The 24,040-nt window shown below is 36.8% G+C and overlaps 1 protein-coding gene across 1 annotated transcript in view; it reads left to right on the forward strand.

The window, feature by feature from the left end:
- COL19A1 (collagen type XIX alpha 1 chain) overlaps nucleotides 1-24,040 on the forward strand; it is a 172,946-nt gene that overhangs the window by 142,410 nt on the left and 6,496 nt on the right. The window contains exons 31-48 of the mRNA XM_057368851.1: nucleotides 891-932; nucleotides 1,974-2,027; nucleotides 2,870-2,923; nucleotides 5,430-5,483; nucleotides 6,404-6,457; nucleotides 8,536-8,580; nucleotides 9,204-9,254; nucleotides 9,342-9,386; nucleotides 10,224-10,250; nucleotides 11,163-11,216; nucleotides 13,791-13,835; nucleotides 15,948-15,992; nucleotides 16,097-16,159; nucleotides 17,600-17,635; nucleotides 17,783-17,827; nucleotides 20,237-20,407; nucleotides 21,327-21,393; nucleotides 23,185-23,340. Coding sequence (XP_057224834.1) covers nucleotides 891-932; nucleotides 1,974-2,027; nucleotides 2,870-2,923; nucleotides 5,430-5,483; nucleotides 6,404-6,457; nucleotides 8,536-8,580; nucleotides 9,204-9,254; nucleotides 9,342-9,386; nucleotides 10,224-10,250; nucleotides 11,163-11,216; nucleotides 13,791-13,835; nucleotides 15,948-15,992; nucleotides 16,097-16,159; nucleotides 17,600-17,635; nucleotides 17,783-17,827; nucleotides 20,237-20,407; nucleotides 21,327-21,393; nucleotides 23,185-23,340 — 1,108 coding nt within the window. The remainder of the gene's footprint in view (nucleotides 1-890; nucleotides 933-1,973; nucleotides 2,028-2,869; nucleotides 2,924-5,429; nucleotides 5,484-6,403; nucleotides 6,458-8,535; nucleotides 8,581-9,203; nucleotides 9,255-9,341; nucleotides 9,387-10,223; nucleotides 10,251-11,162; nucleotides 11,217-13,790; nucleotides 13,836-15,947; nucleotides 15,993-16,096; nucleotides 16,160-17,599; nucleotides 17,636-17,782; nucleotides 17,828-20,236; nucleotides 20,408-21,326; nucleotides 21,394-23,184; nucleotides 23,341-24,040) is intronic.

The raw sequence follows: 24,040 nt of genomic DNA on the forward strand, positions 1-24,040 counted from the left end.
AATCTGGAGAATTAAGGCCAWTTTAACATTTTCAAAGTTCTAGGATATATCACACACTTCTTCAGAGATCAGCACACAGAGTTAGGGCTCGACAGAGGATATTTGCAGTCAGGCTGGAATGCAAAAAGGCAGTCAGCTTGCTCTTGTACACGTGTGCTCTTTGCAGCTGGGGTTAGGACCCTTTCACACTGAGGGCTTAGGGTTCTGTGCAATTAGTTTTTTACAGGGGGTCTTGAAATAAAAGTTTAATGGCAGATATTGGAAATCTGGGATGTGCTTCAGTACAGTGTAGATTCATYGATCTTTAAAAGAGTCAGCTTTAGTATTGGCAGCAATGTAACAGAGACCGAGGAGATAAACCCTAATTATTAATGTTTATTGGCAGGAAAAAATACTGTATATGTTGTTTGTGTTGGTGTAGCTGGATTATTTCCAGTATCTGAGCTACTTTGGTCAAGTTAGCTTTGGCATCTCCAGAATTTGTGCTGCAGCTGAGAGTAGAGTCAAAACCTAGGAGGAAGGAGGAGAAAAACAATTGAAAATAATCAKGTGAAAATGTGAGACATTCCAGTAACATCAAGTTGCTGCCAATATGCTATAAAAACAACAATGTTAGTATGTTCAGGAGTTATGCTGTTGTCGTGGTTTGGGAAACTTCATTGAAATTGTGGTGAATAATTACAGTTGAGAGGTTGGATAGACTGTGATATTTAATCATATTTGAAAACATGTTTTTTCTTTTGAGTGAGTATTTATTAGAAAATAACTTCAACCAATACATAGATGATCAGCTCTATGTGTAACAATATAAAGTTTAGAAGACATGAGTACATATCAGAAGTAATAGTGCTATGTAAAATATTAACYTCAGCTGTCTTTTTTAATTTCAGGTTGCACTTCCACTTGTGGGAGACATGGGTGCTATACTGAAGGTAAACTTTATCAGCGATTAAATACCTTTTTTTTTTTTTCTTTTTAAACAAAACTGTGCACCTAAAAGCTTCTCTAGGTTCGATTCTGACTTAGAGGGCTGACCTAAAACAGAATTGTGGTTTTTGCTGATTTTTGTTTTGTTTTTTAAAAATACTCAAGAAATGTATTTTTTGGAAATTTTGCAAAATATTGTATGAACAGCATGTGAGATAGTAGGCAGCAAGTGCCTAYTCAGCACACCCAGTCCACAGTATGAATTGCTACAAATATACCTTGTTCACTTTACTGTGTAGCATTRATTTCAATAATATACCAAATGGGAAAATAGTCCAGAATGTCTAAGATATTATTTTGAAAAATAATGAAATTTGAAGTGTTCCGCAATATCCTGAAATTAAAATTGTGCTCTGGAGGATTTCGGTATGAAAAGCACACATCATTTCTACTGTCCTTTATTAATACATGTACTTAGGGTTTATTGACTTTCTCATTTCCAAATCTGATTTGTTTTAGGTCTTTCTGTTTGTAATTTGACTGTCTCTCTGSTGTACATGCTCTTCTACCTCTTTGCTGATTCTTTATGTTTCATTCTTCATTTCTCTGTGTTGTGTGGTTTGCAGTTCTGTGTGATTGTAATTTAGCTGGCAAGTGCTTCTCTCAGCAAAGCCGGGATCATTTACTTTTAAATAACTATAGATTTGAAACTGGAGAGGGTAACAAATAGCCTTCATCTCTCCCTAGTCCTTAAAAGGAAGATGGTCTGCTGAAACCTAAGCAGAGCTGTATCTGGGAATATCCAAAATGAAGTTATCCATGTTAGCATGGTTTGAATAGAGAGTATGAGAGATGGGGAGGAAAACGAGGAACACTCTTTGAACAAGTATATGGCTCATAATCAAGCAAGGGCTGAACAGAAGGCTTTGGGGTAAAGTGAAGGGATTGTCAGAATGGCAGGAAGGAAACCATGTGCATCTGTCAGTCTGCATGGATCAGATCTATGTCATAAGAATATTTGTCACTTTGCTTTCTATCTGCCTCAGGGTGATCCTGGCACAAGAGGTCCTCCAGGCATTCCTGGCAGAGAAGGACCAAAGGTAAGTTTTGAAGAGACTGCTTTTCACTTCTTCATTTCTTGTTAAGAGCAAAGGCCAGGTTCTTACCTTTGCCAATCCTGACTTTTTTGTCTGATCCATATCCCTGTGGCATCTGAGCAGCCTAGAGGTTGAAATGATTTTTTTTGTTTCAGGCTTCTTCATGTGTCAGTTTGCCTTTTCTCCAGGTTAAGTGAGCAGAATAGCCTGAGCTGAGTCCAGGCCCAGATAGCTTTTCTGTGTCATGCCTCCATGGAAGCTGACAGGTCTGACTGCCCAGTAGTGCATTGCTGTCAATAGGCTCATTTTAGGTGAGCCAGTCAAATGAAAATCCTGCAGTGAAGAAGCAAATTTCCTGTGTCTCCCTCGAGTGTGGAACAGCTGGAGCACCCTGTCCCTTTGCACCCTGTTCCCATGGGAGTGACACAGCCATTTCCCTGGGGCTTGAAGTGTCACTGACATCGATCAAAATCCTGATTCACTGAAACTGGATCAAAAACCACATGGTTCAGCACACAGATATCTCCTGTCATTGAGCCTAATCCCATGGAAGTGAGCTTTCTCCATTTCAGCAAGCATTAAAGCTCTTTGGGGTTAATGTCTCCATCAGGCCTTTTGACCAATTTGCCTCCGAGGTACAAACGACTCATTTCYTTTCACCTTGCTGGGAGGTGCATTWTAAAGTTTTCTGATAGTTTTGAGCCTTTGTTTTCAGGTTATAGGCACTGTGGATATAAGGGCATCGTGCTAGCATATATAAAACGTGGGTCATAAAATGCCCTACAGAGCATGAAATTCATTGTTCTCTAATACAAAATATTTGCTTGAATGTTATGTTTTCATAGGGAAGCAAAGGTGAACGTGGATTTCCTGGGCTTGCAGGAGAGAAGGGYGATGAGGTAAAATTACTTCATTTCTACAGAGGTTGCATCCTTACCTGAACCTAAGAAAAGACCGAGACTGAAAATGAAATGCACAGAATGTTATTTAGTTATTTTAAATTGCTGAGATAGTCATGTATTGCATAAATGGCTCTTGATTCTGATTTTTCAACAAGATTAAATGTTATTATTCAATTAAATAACATCTATTTCATTTTTATCTGTGAATTTTTGCTGATTTGTATATTTTAAAGCCTCACATAYGTTACATGCTAAATTTTAAGGATATAGGATAGAGCAATAAATAGGCTAATGCCAAATATTTTCCAAAAATACTTCATGTTTGTAACATATTTGCTTTCATTTTGTTGGTTCCCCTTTRGAATTCACTTTTGAAAACCTTTCATTAAGCAAAATAATCTGATGGGAACAGTCATAGCAGCAGCTACTATTAAGTGGAAACTGAAAATATTCAAATAGGCTGAATTTAAAGTATTTACAGTATTTTGCATTGTATGGTGCATTTTTAGAGTTATTTTTATGTCTTTATGGAGAAGGGAAAAAAGCCAAATTACTTGTGATGCCAAAGCCTAAATAGGTGGTACAGCTTTCCTTTTAAATTGAAATATTTGCAGTTAACATTTCAAAAGCGATATCTGTGCAACAAAAGAGAACATCACCACAGCAGAAGCCATTAGGCAAATTAATCTGGATAAATAAATGAATTTCCAAGTGGCCTTAGTCAACTGAGGAGTTAAAATTTCATGTAGAATTTTACTTAAAGAATAAATGGGAAAGTAGCACATTATGTGCCCTATAGGCCACCTCTAGGAGTTACCCCTAGCAGGGTGAGGCATTAGCAAAACAATTTTGACAATTCAAATAATGTTAAAAGGCTGAGACCCAAATAAGATATTCCAGGCAATTAAAAACTAATAAAGTAACAGCAAGTTTRTCCCTGGCAGATTTTTTAAAGGAGTCTATGGAAAATTCATAGTACATTTTTCATTAATGTTGTGTTAATAAGTTAGTTACTAATGATTCTTCACCATCTGAGAGCTGGTGAGCTGCCTTAGCTCTGATATTTTCAATGTTCTGCAGCAGCTTTTGATTATGATGTCACGAGGGTGCAACTGAATCATTTTTTCAGAAACATGTATGAAAAGGTTTTAAATGGAATTTTTTTTACAAATTTTAAAATTTTAATTTTTATTATTTAGTTGGAATGGGTAGAAATCAGATGAAAGATTGGGAAGCCCACCTCTAGCCCTTTGAAATATGCTCATTAACTTCCTTGCTTTCTAATCCCCCTTTAATCTTTGTTGAACTTGTTATCTTCATTTTCAAAGCACTCTTTTTTTCAGGGGAGGGTTTTCTTAATACCAGTAGTAAGAATTAGAGAAAATGTTTCTTTGGCTTCACATTAATTTTCYATGTAAATGTACCATCAGAGTAAAGTAGTTGGAAAGGCACGGAGAGCACATTARCAGTTATCTTGCCACTCTGAAAAGCTGCAGAGGTGAATCAATGTCCTTTGTGTATAGGAGCAAGAAAGGAAAATCAATGTCTCTCCAGCTCTATATTTTTGCTGATTTATTTCTTTTTCAAACTTTTCCATCAGTCTCTCCCTCAGAGCACCTATTTCAGGGCTCCTGACCTCTGTGGTTTTCTAGGCTGCTTCCTTAGCCATTCCTTCTTCAACACTGCATTTAAAATGAGAAATAAAGGTTTTCTGAGGCGATTCTTCTTGTCAGAGGATGGACAAAGGAAATTAATCACTGCTTAGAATTATCTGTTTCCCTGTGTGATTATAGGGAGAACCAGGAGCAATTACCTCTCATTAGTACATGACTCTTTCATGTCTAAAATTGTACCTAAGCCTGGTGTGGCAGAGGAAAGACTTCCAGTGACAGACAGGTTTGCCTCAAATCCCACCTCTGTCCACTGTAATGAGTTGCAGAGCTGTTATGTTTAGTAAGTGGATACCAGAGTCCATTGATTTTCAGACAATCAAATAGAATACAAACAGGAAAGCAGATTATTAAATGCTATGYAAACTGTCATGTTCAATAATCAAAAAAAAACAAATCAAAAATGAGGCAGAAAGCATAATTTCATTTAGATAGCATCAGGTAATATTGAGAAGCCTGAGTAAATGTCTTCTCACCAGAAAAAAAAATGCCTTTGAGTAAAAGAAAATAGAAGATTAATCTCTGAGGAAAAAACTAGACATCTGTTCTTCTCTGCACAACTAAAGACAAAAATATTTACAAAATAYACTCTAACAATGTGAAAGGTTGAAGGACAAGTGGTGTTTATCACTCAAGCAAGAAGTTGCCTTTTTAACCTGGCTCAGTGATGCTGCCTGGTGGGGTATTTTTTTCAGCCTTTACTAAAAATAATGCCTACGTTTTAGAAGAAAATGCRATGTCATTTASTTGTAGTACTGCTGGACATGCTGAATATAATTATTTTTGAGGTGTAAGAGGAAAAGAAACTATACATGTGCTCTTTCATTCTCCAGGGTCTTCAAGGTGCTCCTGGACTGCCAGGCCTATCAGGACCCAGTGGCCCATCCGTAAGTGTGGGGTRTCACCTCTGATCTCATTGATTTCTGCAGGGATTGCTACAACTGCCTGATTTCTTGTCCTTTCTTTTGTCTTTTAAGAGAGTAATAATAAATTTTTACCCATTCTGACTCTTCTAAAGTAAATTATCCTGGTGTTGATATTATTGAAAATACAATGTAATTGTCTGGTCTCAAAGTTTATATAACTTAAATAGGTTTGAAGTTTTGGCATTACTGGAGAATCTGTGTGGTTACATGATTTRTGGCATGCAAACTTGCAGTGAATTATGCATCTTTACCCAAGTTAGAGTCATGTTAGTAATAAAACCTAAAAATAATTCCAGCTAGTCATTCTGAGAAAAGAAACTTAGGGCCAAAACCAAGTAATTACTTGGCTTCACAATTCAAAGACAAATTATGAGRAGAAGCTGACAATATTTAAAGACACTGAAATATATCATTAAAATTGCTGGTATTACCGGCAAATGTCCTCTGAAACTTTTTAAAATAYTCTTTTATTCATATGGGATGGAATCACATTAGTTTGATCATTATTCATTCCTAACTTTCATGACAATACCAATACTTCTTTCAAATATTGTATCACATTTGAGAAGTTTAATGTGGAATGTATAAATAGGCATTTTAGMAGTAACATGATTTTGAGCAGTGTGAAGATGTGCCAATTAGGGTCAGCACAGTTAGTTTGCCAAGGTGAAAATGMAACAGCAAACACAATTTTACCCTTCAACAGACTTATGAGGAGAACACAGCTCTTGTATCAAAGAGAAGAGAAATATTTAAACCTGAAGGAGAAGCATAATGAAGTTTAAACAACCTTCAAAAAGCACAAGTTTGAAAAACTTAGTTACACTGCAAAAATACTGTGTTTCATTCCTTCCTAACTTACACAAATCTGTGTTGTGCAGGGAGTCCCAGGAAGACCTGGACATCCTGGTCCAGCTGGARCAAAAGGCGAAAAGGTATTCCTTCTTTTTGTCCTTAGTAAAGGTCTGTGAAGGTTTTGCCATCCCATTACACTTTGTTTTGGGGCTTTTTTAAACAAACGCAAGAGTGCAAACAAGAATGTGGCATACATTTCAAATTTTTATTTGTGTTTCAAAACATGTGCTTTCCCCAATCAGTGCTGTGCATGTGGGCTTATATTTTTCAAGTGCAGCCCTTGTGGTATACGTAACTTGCAGAGAGTTTTCTCTGAGTATAACACATTATGTTAACTTCAGTAAAGTGAAAATATATTTATGAAATAGAATGTGATTACCAAGTGCTTGCTGTGCTTCTCATTCTTTTACCAGTATTATACTCAAAAGTAATTGCACAAGTACTGACAGTTACTGGGTTTCAGTTATTCTGAAAAAATATGTAAGCCTCCTTTATACTTAATTTACTCTCTTCTAGCACTGCTTTTTTCAAACTCTTACACGCTCTTTATCAGGAGCTTGATGTTATCCGTTATAACTAAAAGGTCAAATTCAGTTCTTAGGTACCTCAGATCAGTGCAGTAAAGCAGAGACAAACTTTGCTGCAAAATACTTTCTGGGACATGTTCTACRTTTAGCATATGAATACAGCTTTCTTTTCAATAGTGCTCTGGAATGTTCCAGRCATAGCAAAACCACATCCATGTGTGGGTTCCTAATACCATACAAAATTTTGGTATGAATAATAAAGAAAATTATTTTGTAAAGGTCTAAAATTATTTCAGTGCAAAATTTGAATGACAATCAAATCTTTGCAGATCACAGTAACAAAAATTTACTCCACTTACTTCCTTTCTATATAACTGAATGCAGAACACAGATCTTTGTTAGTTCCTTGTTCACAATTCACCACAATGAGAAGCAATGAGAAGCTCCTGCTCTACAATTTTTGTSTCATCATTCTAAAAGGGCAAAACTCAGATGGCTGTAGAGAAATGAAGTAAATTGAAATATAGCCCCAGGAATTTTCTCCTCCTTCTTTCATCTGGGACACGCTTGAGAACTAGTCACATAATGTGCTTTCTAAAGTAATAGTATTTYAATTCCCCATTAAGTTCTCCAAACCACTGTTGAGAGGCTGACAGTTTCTATCAATTAACAGGGCCATTTGGAAATTATTCTAGTATAAATGTTTATCAGAATAATATTTTTCTGCTAATTATTGGCATTGAACACTTAGCTTGACTTCTGCCAMCTTAGTAATTTTAAATTTGTGACTTAAGTGTCTCACTGACATATATTTAATAAGATCCAACAAAGTCAGATGTGAAAAATTCTGACAGACTTGTTTTAAATTACACAGTGTATTTATCTGAATTGTAGTGGTGAGATTTTGAAAAGATTGTTTGGGAAATTTTAAACTGAAACCTTTGTAACTCTCTAGTATTCACAGACCCCATGATTCTGCTGGGGAAAAATCTCAGAAGCTATGTTTTTTTCTGTATGAGCAATTAAGTACACAACAGCAGAATAGGCCACAAATACAGATAACAACAGATTAATGTTTTACAATAAAAACCAAAAAGATATTAATTATTTATCTTAAAAAGAAGGTTCTTAAAAAAAAATCTTAGTTAATATTCAATATATTTCTAAGGAAACTGAGCATCTGAAACCATAGCTATTCCTTATTTACATATGAATGATCAACTGAGGACTGGCTTTTGCAAAATAATRTACAAAGCATAGAATGAATGTTAACTTTTATCTGCCGTTTCCTTAGAAATTCACATTAACAACTCTTTTTTTTTTTCCTTCCTTTCCCTCGTGGTACATAGGAAATGTTWCCCAACCCAGGTTATCACTGCTATTTTGCCATAAGGAAGTTACTACACATAAAGCAGCTAAAGTAACTACTAAAATAAAAACTAGTGCAAAGTAATGATTCATACCCACCCTAAAGCTTAAGCAGGAACATTGCAGGAGGATTTATTCTTGATATTACCTGCTCTTATTGACTGTATCTCTTGTTTATTGTCATTATGGTCATCATAGCTTGAGTGTGGAATAGATGTGGGCAGTTACAGTAAATGAGTTACATGAATCTCTTGCTGTACTAGGGAAGTGAAGGTTCTCCTGGGAAACCTGGACCACCTGGGCCTCCGGTGAGACATTTTGTTTTATATCTTGAATTTATTTTAGGAACAACATACTTGTGAGTAATATGTAATATAAAGAACTGACTGTTGATCTAATAAAAATTAATATTGCTGGAAGGTGACAGTGTCTTTTTTCCTAAAGGTTTCTCTTTTCCATATTTTCTTTTCTTGCAATTCATCACTGAGTGAGTTCAGATCACTAAAGCCATCTTAGAAACCTGCTCAAATTAGTTAACCTTGGTATCCAATATTATTACAGTAAAATTGWCAGATTGGATACTTTATATCAGAGAACCCAGGTAACCTAGGGAAAGTCTGTGGAGGTCACTGGACTTCAAATTAACTGGAATAGTACCTAAAAAAAATGTATCCTAGAGAATTCTAATAATAAATCTCAAAATATAATGTTCACTGAGAAATTCACAGATTTCTGGCTTTATAATTAAAAAAAAAAAGAAGTGTCAAGCTGTGTTTGTGTGTATCTTATGTTCTTCTGAAATCTTGAATCTTTTATAAACTGAGAACAAGAAGGATACCACAGCTTTGCTGAACGACAGGACTTGGAACAGGACGATAGTTCTGCCTTTATAATTCATAAATGACACTTACTTGGTTTTTATGCTTTAAAGGGTATGCCTTACAATGAAAGAAATGGAATGAGCAGCTTATATAAACTGCAGGTATTTCTCTTTAATGTTAATTGCTTTTTTTTTTTTCAATCCCCACCTCATTTTGGCCCAACTCAACTTCTAAACTTGCTGTTACAGGGAGGTGTGAGTGTCCCTAGTTATCCAGGTCCACCAGGGCCTCCGGTAAGTGCTCTCAGAAATCTAATTTCTAATAGCTAATTGACACAGAAACAGAGGTTGGTTAGCTGCATGGAATTTGGGTTATTTGTGAAAGATTTAAAAAACAAGGATATGATTGTTGTATAGAAAAGTCTGTGATTTTATGTGTTTACCAACCATTTTAGCCCATTTTGGACAGTGGTTTATTTTGATTAAGGCATTTCATCCTCACAAAGTAAAGACTGCAGAAATGGAACATAATTTGGTATTGGACTCTTTAGTGAAAGTGTCTTATTATCCAAAAATGTGTAATATTGTACTTACTGTTCATGGAGGCATAGTTTGTAGTGGATTAAATTTGGTGCCAGAAATGAGAAGCTCGTAAATTCTGATCTGGGTCATTACATGTCACAACAGGGCAGAAAAATGTGTAAACCAAAGAATTATATTTTGGGCTGGTGTCTCTCACACTGCAGATGYAGCACCTTGCAGCTGGACACTGTTGCTTTGGTTCTGTGGAGCCAAAGATGCTGTGCACTTATTTACATCCTCCTCCTTTTTTAGCATCATAGGCAAGTTCTGTTTTGAGATTATTGTCTCTCTGGTAAGCACAGTTATGGGCTGGCACCAAAAAACAGAGCTGCCTTTGTCTGTATTCTGGAACAGCAAAACAAAACCCAAAATATTACTAAGATTTTGTACTAAATTAATCAGCTGAGAGGRCAGGAATTAATAATGGTTCTAAAATAACTGCATTAGCAAAGTATACTCATAATGCTGGCCTTTGAAAAACCCATCTGATTGTGTAACTGTTCTTCTTTAAATGTGGCTTGTTTTGGTGTTTGTTTGTTATTTTTKCAGGGTCCAAAAGGAGATCCTGGAACAGTGGTATGTGTGTATTTTTTGTTCTTGTTAGAAAATTCCTCAAGTAGTTTGACACGTGGTATTTCTTAAGGACAATAAGAAACCCAAACCAAAACCTCTCAGCAGTTACAGCAAAACATGGAGTTGTGAGACAGTTTTCTGAAGCAGTTTAATAATCTGTTTTCAAAAAAACTCACAAATCCTCTTTTTTTGTTTCACCGTAATGCCTGAAAGCTGAATACACCTTTCTGTACYAGCATCCCCTTCCTACTCAGAAAACACCAACTAACAGAGTTTATGTGTGAAAAGTGAGATCTGTCAGACTTCAGGAAATCCAGTCAGCAATTTGCCATGTCTTTTGATTTAACTAAGAATTGCTGAAATACTGSAATTGTTGGCTGTATTTTAAATGTCCATGTTAAATTATCATTTTCCTTTMAAAAAAAAWTGAAAAGGAYGTCCCTACTCTGCATGTTAAGCTGATTTCTCCAGCAGAGAATGTTTACAGTTTTCGTTCAAAACTTGAGGAGCTACCCAGAGATCCAGCCTGTTGTCCCTTGCTGCAGAGCAGCCTTTGTTTGGGGAGCAGAGCACCAAATTGCTTGGGGGTTGATTCTCTGGTTGGCAATTTCTGCTCACACCCCAGGGCTCTGCTGCCTGGAGGTGCTTCAGAGGTGACMATGGCTTGCAAGAGCCCTGGAGTGGAGTCTTCCATATTACATTTTTCATCAAAATTAAACCATTGAGMCAAATACTCACCCAGAGCCTCTGGGAAAAGCTTAGTTTGCAAATCAGTAAAACAGGGCATAACAAAATTTGTTTACCTAATAATGGGTAAATAATAATCTGCTGTTGCTTGCTGTTCAACATTTCCCATGTAGAGTACAGAAATGCTAATGTATGCAATCTTTTACTTAAAAAAAAATGAAAAAACAGGGAGATCCAGGACCGATGGGATTACCAGGACTGGAAGGACTTCCAGGGGAAAAGGTAAGATTCTTAAAGAGAAGTCATGACTTCTTAGTGGCCGTTATCTGCAACTAAATATTTTCTGAAGCCTTGTTTGATTTATTTTTCATGTGTAAGTTAATGATTCTGTGTGAAAAATCTTTATTTATATTTTCATTTTTTGCTTTGCTGTGGGTGTAAATCATATACTCACTGAACATAAAATTTCATTTTCTGCAAATGAAAAAWTGTGTGTAGGAGGTCTTGTAATATTCTTGGTAGAATTCTACTATACTTGGTGATAGTATAGTTAGTAGTTTTCTGTGTGTAGTTCCTCTTGTCTCTTGAACATCACCTTATGCTTACAGTCCATCTGTCTTATTCTCAGCCTTTTGCTTTCTAATTGTGGAGGCTGATTATGCATTTAAAGAAAGGTTTTCATGAAAGGCTAAAAAAGTCAAGATGTTGGTWTTCATTTCTAAATATAGCAAAGTACAAAACACTTAGCAGATAWTTTTTTTTAAAAATGTGTGTATATGTTTTCTGTCAACAAAACCAGTTTTGTTTTGCCCATGTCTGCTAAACTGAAGAGGAAAAAAGTCAACCTTTTTTGCAAATGAAATATTTTCAGCTTTTTGAATTATGCTATTCAGCGACTTCATACAAAAACAGTTGACTGAAACTTCTTTTTCATCACAAAGCAATGTAAATTAAAAGTTTCTCTCTCAATATCACTGTGGATTATTCCCACTTGCTCAGAGAGGGGGCAGTGACAAGATCTAGGATGGGTATATACTAGGTGCTTAAATTACATGAGATGGTTCTTGCTCTGGGAGTCTACAATTTACAAGCAATTAAAGACTAGTCTTATTTCAGAATGAACAAACACAGGGAGACATTACAGGTTAACTGAGACAAAGTAGGGACAGGAATTAAATAAAGGGAATAAGCAATGGATCAGATCCCAYAAACCAGTTAAGTCAGTGTTTGGCCCTCTCCCAAAGTAAAAATAYCGTTTCCTTAACTAAATTTGGTCAGAATTCCACATTTTTGGCACAAATAAATTAACAGAATCTCAGAGCCTGGCAGTACCAGCCGGATAGCGCATGATGGGTTTTAATTTAGAGCTGTTATGCACCTCTGTGTAGCAGGATGCCATCTTCAACAGACAACATTGGCTGTAATTTCATGATAATTTCATGAACTGCCCTAAGAATTTTATGTCCGGTGGATTAAGTGCCCCTTCCTTCAGCTGTGCTGACAGTGKTTTGTGCAGCTGTGCTGCAAGCCACATTGCTGAAAGGACCAGAATAATCCTGACAAGAAAAAACAAAGAGTTTCAAGAGAAGTGTTCGGAATTTCTAGTTTCACTGTCTTAGCCAGCATACAGGGAGAAAGCGTTTATGTCCAGAATAAGCCCTGAGGCAGAGTGCAGTGCTCCAGACAGCGTGCCCTGCCTGCTGCAGCTGCTCAGGGATCCCACTCAGTGTTCCAGAGGTGTGTGTGGGGTTCCTCTCTGAGTGATTTCTGCCAGCCTCCARAGCACGAGAGGTGGAGCTGTGTGCTGTGAGCTCTTCCCTGGGACACGAGGTCAGATATTTAACTTGTCACCTGTTACACCTTGTGTAAAGCAGTTGAAGTGTCTCCAGTCACCAGCAGTGTCATTGTGCACCTGAATGAAATGGTGAGGATGAGACAAACCATAATTCCTTATAAGAACAGAAACCAGAAATCCCAACACTTCCCAACACTTCTGCACAGCACAACATGGCTGTGGCTAYCTTTACAGAGCTTTAGCAAATCTGCTCCAGGTAACATAAACTCATCTCAGAAAAATATTCTCATGTTAGAATAGCTTTAACAGTGCCAGGACTTTTCTGCTATGAATATGGAAACAAGGAGATGGATTTTTTTCTGACATTTTTACCAACATTACACTAACAGAGCATAGTGTTGCAGACCAACACGTCAGCAGTGGGTAGATTCCTCTGTGTAGAGTTGTAGCACTTGTTGAGCTCTGTCTGTCTGCTTTGGGTTACAGTTCTGTCAAGAAAGATGAATTTGTGACTCATAAGTTCCACCCAAAAAAACAACACTGTCCTAGCTTAAAGCACAGATGAAAGTGGCTGTGTGCTATAAAAGAGAAATTTTGTCCTGAAAGGGCCATGGCACAAGCAAACAGAGAACACTGACTTGTAGTAAATGGATGACTGGGTAGTGCGAAAGCAGAAACTTCTTTGAAAGGTACATCTTAAATATGGGCRTGTTGATATGAAAGTGAATTACCCTGTGTAAATTTTGGTCATTGTCATGACCACAAATTATAATTATTTGGAGAACTACAGATTAGTCAGGGACTTTCCATCCCTTTTCTAGTGAGGCCTCAAGCAGAGTTAAAGGGAAACATTATATAAGAGAACCTAAACAAAGGATTTTGGTTACTTCTTCAAGTCTGTAAAAATGAGCCAGTGGCACAGATAAATATTAGCATTTAGTCTGGTTCTTGTCCTCATTTTCAGTTCACTGAATAATCCTTCCTCAGGTTTTAATGGGAATCCACCAACAAACTTCTGTTTTGACTGTTGTCRTTTAAACATAGATTTATCTTTTCTTCAGGGTGACCGAGGACCAGCCGGCGCACCAGGAGTGTCGGGGACACCGGTAAGTATATACATTAAAGAAAACTCAGGTTTTTAGAAGCTAAAAACCAGGTCAGGCAAGGTGCCAAGCTGTAATCTCAATCATTATGGAAAACCAGAGTTTGGACCATGCTTTAGAGGCAGGTATGAAGATTATATGTTTTCCCTAAAGAAATTAGAGTTTTAATAGCACAAGTGTTCATATTATTATTAAAATGACAAGGGTGAGTTGTGTGAATAAATGATAATGCTGGAATTTGAATCTGCGTATGTTTAGTTAAGAAATTATGAGATTCTTCTCATTGCTTCTGCTTAATACAGATAAAGTTGTTTTCTRTGTTCCTGGGCATGCACAAATTTCTGAGCATCTTTCTATCACAAAGAARAATTATGAATATTAGTTCTTGCAGTCCACAAGGATCTGCATATCRAGTCGATCAAACATTTGCTTTAGGGGAATAGTTTGTCAGCTATTTACATGTGGTATTCAGAGAAGTTTCTGAAAGTCACAGAGAAACTTTGTTGTAGGTGAAAGTAAATGTAACTAATGATAAATTGAAATTGTAATTATTCATTTGTGTTCTTAAAGGAAATGAAGATATTAGATTGCATTCACAGTTTAATAAAAAGGTTTATCTATATTTCAGGAAGCAATATGGAGTTATTTATATGCAAATAGATTTATTATTAAATTTGGCAGCTACCAATACATTCCGGAGCTGTTTAAATTATAAATATCTGTTTCATGAAAYAAAGAGAAGTTTGTGTCTATGCACTCCCATTTCCATTAGCCACTGATTTAGTCTATTTATTGTGAGTTCCAAGAGAGAACATCATCTTCAATAGCCTAATTTCATTGGGTTCTCCTAAAAAAAATGCACATGTAAGGGGAAAAGTATTTCCCTGAGTTTCATAGCAGATATAAGAGTTTCAAAGTTTGTTATTCTGAAACAGATTTTACACTGTTAATAGTAATAATGCTGTAGCTGGTTAGAATTATCACATTTGTTCACTTCCTATGAATTTCCAGCTGGATATGTTCCAAATTATTGGATCTCTATTGTTCTYTATTCAAGTTGGGTATGAAATATTTAATGAGGTCTCTCCATCACTGATGGAGTTGCATTCTGTTGATTATATTTCGTTCTAGTAAAATCCACTGAAATAAAATATTTTCTCCTGAAATAAATTGCTTACTTTTACATTTTATGCTAAGGAGTTTTGATCAACAAAGTAGTAGACATGCGAGATGAAATTTTTTCAGTAGTCTAGATAAGTTTGAGACATCTCCACATATCTTACTGGAAAACAATTTGTCTTCCTTACCTGTCCTTATTCTCTAGATTGAATAGTGAACCCTTTTTCCCATCTGAAAATATAAATCTCTTATTTTCTCTGTGGTGTTTTGCTGAGATTACTGGGATTGTCAGGGAAGCTTGGACTGGGATTCTGCAAGCATTGCCACCAATGCCTATTTCCTCAACACAAACCCTCAGTCCTGCTGTTCYCAAAGTTGTCTCTGGTGTTGGTGGGTTTGGTCCCTCACTTGTACAAGTCACCTGAGGATCTGGTCTAAGGATATTTCCAGGAAATGTAGATTCAAATTGTTAAAAGAAAAGCATYCTAATTAAAAGAGGTATTTAAAATCAGCATTTAAATGATGTCATAAGTGAAGAGATTGTGACTTCTGGCAGGCTGAACATAAAAAGTGGCCAAAAAAGAGCATGAGGAAAATTTACAAAAGGCATTAAGTCAGTAGTAAAGTCACATGCAAAAAAAAAAAAAAAAATCAGGACTAGAAAATATCTGAAGGAAAAAAACTCTTGATTTTACATATACAGGGAAAAACTTCGATTTGACTGACTTCTCAAGATGGAAATCATGGTGTTGTGAAAGAAAATTTCATTAAAATACCTCAGTGTTCAGGAAGGGTAAAGAAAATCAAAGGATTGAGCAATATTTAACACAAGAGCCAGATTCTTCATTAAATATGAAAAAAGTGGTAAAATATTTCATTTTTGTATTTCAAAGCATTAATGAACAATAACATTAATATTTCACTCACATATAGCTATTCTCTCAAATTTTTTTTGGCTTCCTACTGATTTGAATCTGTAATGTTCTCTTTTTGCAGGGGAAGCCGGGATCTCCTGGGTCGCCAGGGATGCCAGGAGAACCTGTAAGTACAGCTTTCAGTTCTGGATTCTTACAATAACAAATATTTCAGTCACCTAATACAASATTTTTCATGCAGATTTATACATGTGTTATGTTCTTTCGTAGGGTGAAAGAGGGCCTATAGGAGATATAGGCTTCCCTGGTCCAGAAGGGCCACAAGGAAAACCAGTAAGCAATTTRATACTGAATATGTGTGTTTGTTACAAAAGGATGTGTCTTAGTTTATCAGAAGTTACAAAAGAAAGACATTGCATCTTGCTTTGTGTTGGAGTAGGTAACGTGTGAAGAACATGCAGAGCTGCAGTGCTCAACATCAGTCATCCAGAAAAGAATTCCTGGTATTGTGGTCTTTTAATAGTTAATGTACTGAGCTGTTGTCTTGAAAGGTCTTATGAAGGTCATTTGGATCTTGTTGACATAAAGGTTCCTCCTGTACTTTTTCCAGGGAGAGAGTTTGAACCCAGGAACTCAACACAGTCAGTAAAGGATGGGATGGCTGGACAGGTTCTCAGTTTCAGTTTAGATAGAGAAGCGTGTGCTTCATGACTGAGTAAACTTTGTGACTCTTCTGTATACAGGTGATGCAACACTGCAGCTGAGGCATTTAGTGCTCACTTAGGAGATGTCTAATCTGATCTCTTTATATACTARAAGTGTGACAGCAGTGTAGTCAGCACTGTCTGAACTGCTTTAAAAAGACTGAGTTTATATTCTAGAAGGGGTTCAGCAAGGGTAGTGCAGAATTCATTATCTCCCCTGAACCTTGGTGTTTTGGGGATGAGCATTAGAAGCAGACCTTTGCAGCTTGTCAGCAAGTTACCCTTCTGCCTTGAAAGATGAGCCAAGTTCTGTATCTACAGCAGGAAATTAACCCAAGGTGCCTAATCTGTGCAAAACTCCACTTTGCTGTTTAAGAGAGGAAAGAAATGTTGGTGATGTCTCTGCTCATGCAAGTCMTCCTTTCTCACTCAGGGAAACAGCTGTGAGTTTGCTACGTGTGCAGATCCATAAACAACCTGCTAAATTAAACACTGCCAGAGCATTTATCTTGCAGTTATCTGGCCTTGTGCAGTTGTTAATATACACTTTGACATTATTTTGGCCCATTCCAATTAGGACTCTCAGATCATGCCACRTTCCAGTCTGGAGGATAACGTGGGCCTGGAATGGTTTCCAGCAGGTGCTATGAGTRCAACCACCTTCTTTTAGGAAGGAAATAGGTATAGCCCAGGAGACCAAAACCTTGCCATGCTACAAGTCCTCATGACCAAAGAATGGATCTGGACACAGAATAGTAAGGCATAATCTCTGTAACAGCAGAAGGGTAGTAAAAGAAATCTTTCCCATGGTTATGACTAGCTGGGACTGAAAATGTGCATGTACATGTCCACAAATATTCCACATTTGCAAAATTTCCCTATAATCTGTCATTTGAAGCTGGGTGCTCATTAGATTTCATGYACATCTTGATGCTGTTTGTATTTCTATATTGTAGCCACACAAAGTGCTGTTTCTGCAGCTTCAGARTACTTATTGATATGGCACTAAACATTGAGCTTTACCCTTTATATTTTTAAAATACATAAACATATTGCATTTTTTTCATAGGGAATCAATGGAAAAGATGGATTGCCAGGTCCCCCGGTAAGAAAACATGCTTTTATATATTTTATTCTTCACGGATATTATAGCTGTTAATCCTTGAGAGTTGCTTTCCATTCTGCTAACACATGTATATGCAACAAAGCTTTTAAGTAATAAGTTTATCTTTTTTCAAACAACATTTTTTAGGGTGCTGTGGGGAGGCCAGGAGACAGAGGACCCAAAGGAGAACGTGTAAGTCCCTATCATGATAACTTTTTTACTGAGCATCTGAACACCTCATCAGCATCTTTCCCTTAGGCAAAATCAGTAATTCTCTTGTGAACTTCAGGTAGTCATCCAGACATCTAAGACGTTTAGTCCTAGACACTATTTTAGGTAATTAGAGTTGAATTGGCTTCTGCATTTAGAGGAAAAACACATTTTATAGACTTTCTAACACAGTTGGGCTGGACAGTGTAAATTGATCAATAGGTGAAAATTGGAAAGCAGCTAATCCTGTTGTGTTGTCAGACTTCACAAAAGCTACAAACCTGCCCTGTTGTCATCCTTTCAATGTCACAAAGACAAATCATGTATTATATAAAACAGRTTTGTCACACTTAGGCAGCAGCAATGCCAGTGCAATACCTGACTGCTTCCCAAAGCCTTCAGACAGTTCTGTTCATGGTAACAAGATCATGGTGAAGAGGAATGATTACAGGAAGTGAGAGGTGAGGTTTTATATATATATATGTGTGTATATATTTGTGTATACATATATATATATAAAAATGTATGAAAGATGATCTTGTTATAATGCTGCTAGAGTAATGATGTCCTAATCCAATGGATACCACATTTATTTGATGAATCAGAAAAGAATCTGTTTAATCTGGAAAAGGAAATGTTGCTTTATGACATTAAAGAGACACTGAGGGTTTAACTATTATTACAAAAACTATCATCCCTTAAAAAATAACTGTTTACAATGTTCTGGTTTTGCCTCTAAGGACACAGGTCTCCATCTGTGAAAGAAATTGCAGTGATTACAGAAATTAAGTCAAGGTTTTATTGCAGCCGTTATTATTACTGCTGTACAGCATTCTCCTTCTGTTTGAGACCAGCTGTTGYAGAAAACAGAAGCATSAAAATTGGAAGGACAGAATAAAAYGCTTGAGGTTTTCTTGTCTAATATWTGAATGCCCTCATAGAATCMATTTTAAGAAGGAATAAGCCACCTGGGCTGAAATAATCTTATATATCMTTTGAGTGACCAAGCACTGCTGTTATTACTGTTTTATAAACTGAGTGATAAGCTAGCTGAAAACATGGTTTATACCAATTAGTTTTCAARTAATTTCAACAGATAAGAGTACTAATGCCTGGCTCATTTATTGCYGTTATCTGCATACCTCAATCACAGGATGTGAACCTGATGGACAAGAGCAGGTAGAAACCCAGGGAAAACAGCAGTTCTTTCTGCACTGAATTTGGTACAAGATAAACTACAAAAGGTGGGAGAACACTAGAAACAAGAAGGACTGAATAAATCAGTATCTTAGGCATCGATCACAAAATGCAAAAGTCCTGAGTTTTGTACAATTGCGAGTGGACAGTTTAAAGAGAAATCTGGAGGAAGATATGTCCTACTTTTATGAATTTTTACAAGGACCTTTTTCAAAACACAAAGAAAACACTGGAGGCAGTTAAAAATGCTTGTTTGAAAAGTTGCTGTAGTATTTGATTTCACTCCTACACATTGGCAGCCTGTAAAATGTGGACTGTGTAGAAGAAAAACATCAGCTTCACTCTGCCATCGCACCATGGTTCTAAAGAAATCTGCCTTTTTCTTTATCTCTAACAGAAGAGCTGTCTCCACCTCTCTGKAGGGTTATAAACCTGAAAAATTATATCTCACAGAATCATAGAAAGGCCTGGGCTGGAARGTGCCTTTAAAGATCATCAATTCTACCCACCCTGCCATGGGCAGGGACACCTTTCATGAGATCAGGTTGCTCCAAGCCCCATCCAGCCTGGCCTTGAAYACTTCCAGGGTTGAAGCATCCAAAGCTTCTCTGGACAATTGTCCAGTGCCTCATCATCCTCACAGCAAAGAATTTCTTCTGARTATTTCATCTAAACCYRTTCCTTTTAAGTCTGAAGCCATTCCCCSTTGTCCTGTCACTACATGCCCTTGTTAAAAGACCCTCTGCAGCATCTTCCTAGGCTGCCTTTAGGTACAGGTACAAACTTTGATTAAGAAAAATTTTGTGTGAAAGAAAACATAAAATAGTGGGCTTCTAGAGAAAGAGGAAAAATCCTGGTGTCTTGTGCCCATGTGAATTTGAGCATCTAAATTTTACCTATGCCGTAATTGACATTTCCAGACCATTACAAGAGCTARAAACTTTCTATACTCAAATTCTGTCCTTGAAAAGTGGGTTACAGATTCAAGTTAGTTTTTTTTTACTTCAACATCAAAAGTGCAAGAAAACAAAATGTATTTTTAAAGAGAAGGTTCAGTCTGTAAAATCATCTTCCCTGCATTGACTCAATCAGTTTCTGAACAGGCAAGAATTTTTTTGTTTAGCATTCTCGAGTGAYTTTTCAAGTTTGCTCCACTATGTGCAATTGTTTTCTTTCTGCTTTTATTTTACACAGGGAGATCAGGGTATTCCAGGCGACAGAGGTCCACAGGGTGAACGAGGGAAACCTGGCCCATCAGGACAAAAGGGGGATGTGGGTCCTGTTGGCCCTCCAGGAGACAGAGGCTACCCAGGATCACCAGGTCATCAAGGTCCCCCAGGCTCACCAGGACCCCCAGGGTTTCCAGTAAGTAAATATTGGTTTGCCTTGTGAATTCAGACAGTGTGAAGGTAGCATGTGCTGAGCATTGGAAGTTCAACTGAGCAATATCACAGTATTAGAAAAACTGAGGATTTTGCTCAGATAATTTCAGTGTTCAGTTAAGGTGGAAACAAATACACTCAGGTGATCAGGCAGTTATTTTTAATTATTTTTTTAAACATCTGCTATGGATAAACTTTAATTATTTAGTTTCTGCATATCAATATGGCTACTCAGTATAGTTAATTGTCACATTTTCCACATGCATAAGATTTAAAGTCTAAGCCTTTGCAACTCCAAATGGAAAGGAAGCAGCCAAAATTAATTCTCAATAGAACARAAATCAGCATTTAAAAAGACAATGAAATGCTGTTTGTCCATTTTAGATGTCTCAATTTGTCTGCCTGTGCACACAGGCACACACATCCGTGGTATGGGTCCTTTTTAACCTCACTCAGAAAAGGTAAAGCTCTAAAACACTTTTGCAGTGAATTTATTGGTGCTGTGTTTCTGCCCTGGTCAGCTGTGCAGCAGAGCAGTCAGTCCCCAGGGCAGGTGAGAAGCTGGCAGATGCAGTGCAAAAGGGGASTAAAGCAATTGGTGTCCGTGGACATCCTTTACTGCCTTGTGCAAGTTAATTTCCTTGCACATCACATCCTGCTCATCTTGGAGCTGGGAGTGCCTCTCCCGCTTCAGGCCATTAGTGTCTTTTACAGTATTGTAATGTTGCAGTAAAGTGGCCTTTGCAGTTAAGTAAATAGCATAAAAAAATATCAAAATACTTATTTGTTGGTGAAAGGTTTCTATTTGTAATGCTAATTTGAGCATTTCTTATCTTCGTAGCATCATCAAGTGCCCTCTGTATGTTCTTTTGATACATATCACCTTTCTTTTTCCTCATCAGGCTGATGCATTTTCACTTGAAGAAATAAAAAAATATATCAGACAAGAGGTTCTTAAGGTTTTTGAAGGTAAGAAAAGGTATCATACAACTAAATATTAAATTCTGCTGAAAATTTCTTTACATATCATTTAACTTGTGTTGGATTTAGCATTTGTTGCTGTAGCTGTTTAAAAATCTACTTCACATAGTTTTGTTCARTTAGAAGTTAGAGTATCTGTTCACCAGAGTATTGCTTTATGTAAAAGATTAGCGTTGAAAGACAGTCTCCTCCAAATCATGATGGCAAGCATAGGTGTGCATCACTGTAGATACAGATTTGTATCATATATCACTGCACATACATGTATATGCAACAGACCATTGGGGCATTGAAGAGTTACTGAAAAGCAGAGACCATAGAAATACCTAATTATTTTGCCTACTTAGTTYCTGACTGTCTAAATGAGGGAAAGTCTTGACAGCTTTCAGTCATATAGGTCTAAATTGCTGTGCAGTTTTCTCAGCAAATATCCCTGCAGAGTTCCAGAGCTCCCTGTCAGACCACCATCTTCTGCACAGTTTTAGGCAAGTATCAGATTCAGCCAAGGTCTTGGTATTGTGTAAGATTTCTTAAATGAGTCCTTAATCTGAAAAGGAATATTTTTCTTCCCCAGCATTCCTTAGCTGTGGCTCAAATAGATGTCTCTGACACAAGATTCTGCTTGAACACCCCTTAACAGTAGCTTTTTTCCATTGCAAAATGTATTTCTTATGTCTTCAATATGCTTTGCTATTTTGTCAATACAAATCATCTTTTAGGGATAAAAGAAATGATACAAAGCTTGAGACTTTTCTTGTCTGTTCAGGCACTTTTTCTCTTTATAACAAGGTTATTATTTTGTGTATTTGCACCCTTCCCCAGGGTGCTACCCCTCAGGAGTTCAACCTACTATGTATTTCAGGAGTAGTTTGTTGAACAAAGTCACCTCCTTTTCCCATTCAGATGGAATGGTAAAAAGTATTTTTATTCACAAAAATARAGTGTTAGAAAGTGTCCTGCCTTCAGGGAATGTTGGAGTTTTGTCTTCATAGCTKTTCCATTTTCTACACCTCACTACTGTTCCCACAGATCTTCTGTTTTTGGCAYTTTTTCATTTTGCCTACTTTCTACCAACTTCTTTCTCTTTTGTTTGATGCCCACTCTTCTCTAGTCTAATTCTTTTCTTAAATCATAAAGCTCCAGCGCAGTAAATACCCACTAAATTGTGGAATGTTTAGGGGTTTAATGTGGTATAAATGTGACAGAGCCAAGGTTAGTACCTCTTYTATCTACCTCTAAGGAACACTAAAATGTTACCAAGGGTGCTTTATCCAAGCAGTATGAACATTTCTATTTTGATATATCCACAATTAATAATCTTTGCTGAGCACTTTCAGATTTTTTATGATTGCTTCTGGGGTTGCAGCACATTCCAAGAACTGCTCGCAGTATTTAATCTCTATTTTGCAGCTTAATATGAGCTACAAACACATAAGGTAGCTTTCCATCAGTGTGTTAAGTACTGATCATTCTGTCTGTTTTAACTTCCATGAACAGGAGTCAGAAGTCRTTTGAAATATTGGAATACTTTAGTGACAGAGAGTAGTAATAGAAATTTTAATRCAAATTCATTCTGATTGTTTCAAAGGGTAAAGACTCAGACATGAATCTGAGTTGGAACTGAAGTTGCCAGTGTTTTTTGGAGCATTTAATACCTTGACATTAAGAAGGGTAAAATACCTCACTTCCAGAAACTTTAGGTGGGGCTTTGGGATTTTTTTCCCATGTGTTGCTAGCAGATTTCTTACCCACTTCTTTTTTTGTCTTTGATTAATGAAGAAAGGATGGCTCAATTTGTATCCCAGCTGAAGCTGCCTGCTGCAATGCTTGCCTCCCAAGCTCAYGGAAAACCAGGGCCCCCAGGAAAAGATGGGTCACCAGGGCCACCAGGAAAGGATGGTTTGCCAGGGCCACCAGGCGAACGTGGAATTCAAGGTAGGAATTCCAAAATATATTCCTGTTAGTTGTATCTTGAAATTCTTATACACTTGCTAATGATTATTAAATAAGACAAGGATTACCTATCTAGCTTTCTAATAATTAACTTTTAAACTTATGTACTTATGTTTTTCCAGACCAGATCTAAATATTAACCCATAGTAAATGTGTGGATTTTATTGATTAAAAACTCCTAATCAGTGCATTTGATTCTAATCAGTTATAAAGGTAATYATTGACAGATATTTAAATGTGACAGAACTATTGTAACAGTTACTTGTTTTCTACAAAATACTTGAATAAGGAAGAAAAACAATGTCAGCACTCTAGTTATTTAGATCCAGCTCCATATTGAGACCATCTTATTTAAGAAAGAGGATTTGATCTCCTAGTCTGAGTGCTTTCAGCTTTGATCCTGAGACAATACAGGGAAGGRAAAACTGAAGGCAAATATTCTTCTTTAAGAAGCAGTGAAAACCGAAGTATTRCTGAATTAATTCTTACAGTGATGAAATCTATTGTCACAAAAAAAAAAAAAGAGTAATCAATTTTTCATTATACCCCAAACAGTARTTTGTGCATTGCAATGCACTTGGACAGCATAGGACTCTTGTTTCTCTGAACTGTCTTCTACTGCAAAAGCAGCTTTGAGGGATGCAGGTTCATTGTAGTTGTGCTCGGCTGGAGAGTCAGCCTT

Source organism: Malurus melanocephalus, unplaced genomic scaffold (genome assembly GCF_030028575.1).
Source record: "Malurus melanocephalus ecotype Western Australia unplaced genomic scaffold, MMel_1.1 scaffold_4, whole genome shotgun sequence".
NCBI lineage: Eukaryota > Metazoa > Chordata > Aves > Passeriformes > Maluridae > Malurus > Malurus melanocephalus.